Source organism: Pseudonaja textilis, chromosome 5 (assembly GCF_049901715.1).
Source record: "Pseudonaja textilis isolate UNSWEBS1 chromosome 5, rPseTex1.2, whole genome shotgun sequence".
NCBI classification, from domain to species: domain Eukaryota; kingdom Metazoa; phylum Chordata; class Lepidosauria; order Squamata; family Elapidae; genus Pseudonaja; species Pseudonaja textilis.
The window spans coordinates 46,391,763-46,397,762 of NC_141994.1; the positions used below are offsets into that span (position 1 = coordinate 46,391,763).

The window sequence follows — 6,000 nt, forward strand, 5'->3', positions numbered from 1 at the left end:
CTCATTAACAGAGAACATTTGGGGGAATATAACCAGCTGTATTACAGAAAGGTGAATCGACATACCCATCCCCTTCTCCACTCATGGAATTATTCAATTTGGAATTTCACAGAGCCTTTGGAACTAACATGAATATTATTGCATATTGTTTAACAACTACATCACATTGGCTGATATTCAGAGATATTGTGTGTACATATGGAACTGAATACTTTTCAGAATTTTCACTTTTCCAATTTTAAGGCCATATAATTTATCTACAACTATTAAAGCAGTAAGTATATTTCCACTTCAAAGATAGTTTTTGAAATTTAGTTTGCACGTTCATTGGAAATTAAATTCTGACATGCAAAACAAACTTCATTTAATGATATTTTAAGGAACATATTTTTCAGTAAGCAATTTCTATTTTAAAAATCAGAAGCTATTGGCATTGGTTAATAAAGCATTTTATGATGCAGATTGCAGAAAAACAAGCACCTACCGATATGTTTAGTTTAGTAGCACTTATTGAAACTTGCCTAAAATACAATTACAGATGACATAACTGCTATAAGTAGTAACTGCTTTAAGTGAGAATTTGAACAAACCTCTTCTCTAATCTTATTAGATAATTTCAGAAATACTGCATGAAGGAAGGAAAAGCAACAGACTATACATTCTACACACTTTCAGAAGTTTATCTTAGGGCTCCTTAAAGAGCCAAGGGCAACCACATATAACAGATGGAAACTGAAATGGCATGCTTCTTTGCCAGAACTCCCTCTGGGATCTGAGATCCACAGGATCCTATAGTACATAAAAGCAAAAACACCTGCTACCACTTCCTTAAGTGTTCCTGAATCCTAGGAAAGTGATAATCACTTCTGCCATGAAATGACAAAACCAGAAACAAGGAACATTACAAGAGAATCTCACTTCAACTACCCTTTTCCTTAGGTATACCAAAAGATGGTAATTCCACTCACATTATTTTTTATAAATGCCTATACAAAATGCTAAACTATTAAAGTAATATTTTCATTTTACAGAAAGTCTATTTCAATGTTATAAATCTTCAGACATTTGGAATAAATTTTGTCAAAAATAGAGGAATCTCAAAATTCCAATACAAGCACAAAAACATTCAAAACTGTGATGACTTTTACACATATGCTTCAAGGATAAAGGAAAGACTCAAATATTCCTAGACCTAACTTATTGAGTCCAAATAGTTTGGTACCTGCCAAGCAGCTTAGCATACACTACATGTATTTACAGGTTTTTCTGTAGTCACAAAATAGGCAAGATGACAGAAACAATTCATTTCTGGAAAGGAAAAATAGAACTTGTACATGTAGTTTCATTAAACTGAAGAGCAACTGCAGTTTACTAGCAGATATAATAGGACTTGCATATCTTAACTACAGAAATATAACTAAAATGAAATGCATTCTAAGATGACCTTAGTCAAAAATCTATGTGGAAAAAACACATTCAAAATATTGTGAGAAGGATTATAAGCAAAAAACACTACCATAGTAAATAACTATAGCTGTGTTCTTTCACTTCATGCTTATGTTGTTAAGCAGAATTTTTTTTTGCCTCTCCTTTAGTTCATTTGGAGTGGGCTTGGTTATCTTCAAACAATAAAACATTAAATCCGACATGAAAAATGTTCAGTATACAAGGTATTCTTGATAACTATAGCAAAATATTTCAGGGAGAACTGTATTGGTATATAATCTTATGTAGAAATTCTAAGGAATAAAGCTACTTTTAGGGATAAAGACAGAATTATATAAATTAATCTCACTTATTTTTCTGGTATTGAAGGCAAAAGGAAAAGGGTATAGCAGATGATGAGATGGTTAGATAGTGTCATCAACACAATGAACATGAATTTGGGAAAACTCCAGGAGACAGTGCAGGAGTGGAGGACAGGGGGCTTGGCATGCTGTGGTCCATGGGGTCCTGAAGAAATCAGGCATGACTTAGTGACTGAACAATAATTTTTATTGTAATTACATAATGTAGATGCATTTCCAATTTGTCAACAGATATAGATTCTTGGCTCTTTTCCCATAGCTCCCAAATAAACTTAGCATTTACACCTGTGCATTTTCTAGAGAATTAGAGTAAGAAAAAAAAGAACAGAAAAATGAATCTAGAGCATGTAATAGCTAGAAAAAAGATGCAGCACTGTGACGCAGCATTATGGGAAAAATGTTAGTAATTTGTTACAACTATGTTTACTATTCTTACATATGTAAGAATAGGTAACTTTTTCTGCACAGCTTTTATTGGAACACATTAAATCAGGTATCTTTACACCTTTAGAAAACCGAATATTAAAACAAAGTCAAACTAGCAATTCACTCTTTGCAATATATTGAAAGAACTTAATATTTATAAGCTTGCTATATTTGAAAATCTCCCAACTATTATTTCAAAGAGGATTCAACCAACAAAAATTAAAATCACATTCATAAAGATTAATGAAAAGTTAAAAACATTTAGCAACTTTTGGAAATGGTAAAAAATTAAAACAGTCAATACAACAAAATTAGATTTATATTTCTAAAACAAATTGGAAAGATGTAATAGTTTATAAAGGCAAAAACTATGGCTTTTTGAGGAGAATAAAATTGTACCATTTTCACTGGCAAAGCATTCACTAGAAAAGTTAATTGAATCAAGTAAGATTTATATCTGAGTATACATACATTGGGTTGTATTCATTCACAATATACTTATATGACACTGAATTCATTCAATGGACTATAGTCTCAGAAAAGTACAGACTTGCAACTTTAAATCAGGATGCCTATTTTCAATTGTGTGCATGGAAAGGGTACAATGTTAATAAGGATTATTCTATAACATAAATCTGAAAAAGTATGTATTATTTTATAGCATTTGTTTTATATACCACAAGGAATTCTGAAGGCAGATTCCAATCTTACTTTCCTACAAGCAAAATGGAACTTGTTGATTTTCAGGTAAGCATTATATTAGGCCTGCAAATAGTGAAACAAATGCTCTTGGTAGCAAATAACCTACATATCCTTAAAGTTGCAGGAGATACCAAGATAGACTGCAGATTCAAATAGAAACATTGCTCAGAAGTAAATACTAAACACAAGCAGCATTCCAAATTACCTAATGTATCCAACCAGTATTCAAACAAACACATACACATACTATCTATCAAATACTATCAGCCATTTTCCCTTGCATTTATATATGCAGTAGGAAACAAATTCAATGAACAAGTCTGACAACCATTAATAATCAGAATGTCTACATTTTTGGCTGAAGGATTCCAATTAATTTCTTCTGATAAGATGGATTAAAATAACTATTGCACAAACTATACTACTCAGAAATCTCAGGAAAACAACACAATTTTTCTTTTGAAGCTAATTTATTCTTATAGAGGTATAGTTGCCTGAACTTCCAAGAGAACCTATAAAAACAGTTGTTACCAAATGAACACCTGTAACACGCATACCTAATTTCAAAAGAGTTGTAATATTTCTATCTAGCTGGTTTGTTCAATAAATAAATAAATAAGTAAACAAGTGTTACTGTACTCATCTTTACAAATAAGGCATGACTTCAGGGGAAATTCAGACATTTTAGTCTGAACAAAAGCAAATGACCAAGTCTATACTGTTTTTCAGTGTTGATCTAACAAAGCTGTCTTAACAAAAGCATCAAAATGAATTCGATCAGCAACTGATAACCTCTTTACAAAACAATATTAGTACTAAATAATTGATGGAAATAAAGGAAATTAAAGCCATCAGAACATTGGTAAAATGAAAAATAAGGACTCTTCAGATTAAATGAGTTTAAGAATTGAAGAAAAGACTTTCTATATCTACACACAGATAACAACTAAGCAATAAATATCACTTTTTACAAGATTTCAAGTGCTGCAAGGACTCAGAGGTAAGCATCAACTCATTTACATCTTCTTCAAAAGAAATAAAGCTTAATGTCAATTAAATGTCCGAAGTAATATTGCAAAATATAGGCTAAAAAAAAGTAGCCAGAGAAAAGAAATATATCAGACTGACAGAGACTGCCCGAAAAAGAGAGCCCATTTGTGATAAGGTAAAATTAAGGGATCTATGCCCAAGACTGACCTGTGCCATCGCTTGCAGAGACAGAGAGCGCCGGTGAAGAGAGTTTAGGCCTCTTGGCTGAAGGCGGGCCCGACTCCACCACATTCTCGGCCATTTTTAATTCTTTTTAGACAAACAGAGCCCAAATTGAAGATGGGGATCCCCAATGCCCTCAGCCGTTTTCTGTGATCCAAAATCAACCCGAAGATCAGTATGGAAATGGACTGAAGAAATAAACAAAGTTCCTCTTTTTCCGCTCCTCGAGATCGATTTCTGTTGGATAGCAGTGAGTAAGGGGGAATAGAGATGGGAAACAGGGTGTGGAAGCAGTCTTTTCTCCGGGCCACAGGGAAAAACAAGGATGAAAAGAACAGAACAAACCCTTCCTACAATCAATTAAAGGGCTCGGTAAATTTACAAATCGAATTAAATCCGGCCGTAGATCAGTTGGTGCTTCCTCGCCGCCGCCGCCAATACCACCATCTTCATCCTCCGGGGGGTCGTCGTCTTTTCCTCCTGCTGCTGCCTCTTCGCCGCCATCAACCTCTTCCTCCTCGGCGTCGTCCTCCTCCTCCTCATCGCCACAAGGAGGCGGGCGAAGGAGGAGAGGCGAAGAGAGAAAGAATCGTTTTTCTTTGCTCGCAGTTCTTTCCTACTCCTTCCAAAACCAGACTGCAACGGAGGAAAATGCCTACACTGGTGAACAAGGGGCTGGGGAAGGGGATCACAGACGGAACGTACCGAGGGTCCCCCTCAACTCCCCCTGCTAATCACTAATGGCTGCAGAAAAGGGAGCCGTGAAGAGGAGGAGGATGAAGCTAAGTCCCAGGAGTCTCCGCTTCACATCTTGTTGTGCAGGAACAAGGAGGCGGAGGAGAGATTTGTTGTCCCGATGGAGGCAGCAGAGATCCCGGGATGGGAGCTGGAGAGGGTGGGCTTCAGGACGCGCGCCTGCCACCCCTCCTTTTCTTTCCTTTCTTTCTCTCTCTCCGGCAGGGTACCCCTTTCTGGTGAGACGACGGGATCGATCCCAAAGCAACGAGAGGAGGAGGAGGAGGAAGCGGCAGGAGCGGCCCCTCCCCCCTTCTCTCAGCCTCTCCCCCCTCCCCGGAGGATACGGATGGTTACGAGCGCTTGATCTATCGAAAGGATAAGGCTCTCCTCGGCACTGGAGACGCCGTGCCTCAGGCGTTTCAGCAGCGGCCCCGTCTCCTCTCCACCATATAGACCCACAGGAAAGGAGATGTTCAGAGAAGCAGCAGCAGCTCTCCAAATCGAGGCGAAGCGGTTTCCTAGACCCGCGAACGTGCTCAATTGCCAGAAGGAATTGGGGTGGAGTCCACCCGGGGTCCCGAGTTTCTAGCCGAAACCGGGAGTGCGTACTCCCCTACTGGCTACGAGGCTAGAACAGTGGGTATATCACGGAGGTTTCAGGTTGTCTCGGGTCTGGCCGGCCGGGGGCCCTGCGTTGCCGAAGGTCTCTGCCGCTGTTTTCCACCTCCACGGCTGTACCCGCCTAGCTCGGTCCTTTTCGTTCGCTCCCTCCCCTCAATCGCTCACACACCAACAAAATGGCGGCTGTTGTTTCTTCACTCTCCCGATTCCTCAGAGGGAAGCGAGCGGCCGCGCCGGAAATGAGCCAAGAGAAAAAAGGGCGTGTCCAAAAAAGGAGAGGCGGGGACGCACGCAGCTCGCACACACAATGGAACGCGAAGGGCTAGGAGGGGGGAGATCCCGAGGCGGGGCCAGCTCCGGTCACGAGAGTAGCTCAACCAGTCGGCTTGCGATCCTTAAGTGATCCCTTCCGCAAACTCTCGCCTAAATTTCTTAAAGGGGCAGGAGAATTTATCTTCCCCCCTCCCTCTCCTTACTGTTTTTCAGTCGGCCG

The 6,000-nt window shown here is 39.1% G+C and overlaps 1 protein-coding gene across 1 annotated transcript in view; it reads right to left on the reverse strand.

Moving 5' to 3' along the window:
* The window catches only part of EP300 (EP300 lysine acetyltransferase), a 92,123-nt gene extending 86,404 nt beyond the window's left edge, over positions 1-5,719 (reverse strand). The window contains exon 1 of the mRNA XM_026696867.2: positions 4,134-5,719. Coding sequence (XP_026552652.1) covers positions 4,134-4,227 — 94 coding nt within the window. The 5' untranslated portion in view covers positions 4,228-5,719. The remainder of the gene's footprint in view (positions 1-4,133) is intronic.
* Positions 5,720-6,000: the final 281 nt, after the last annotated feature.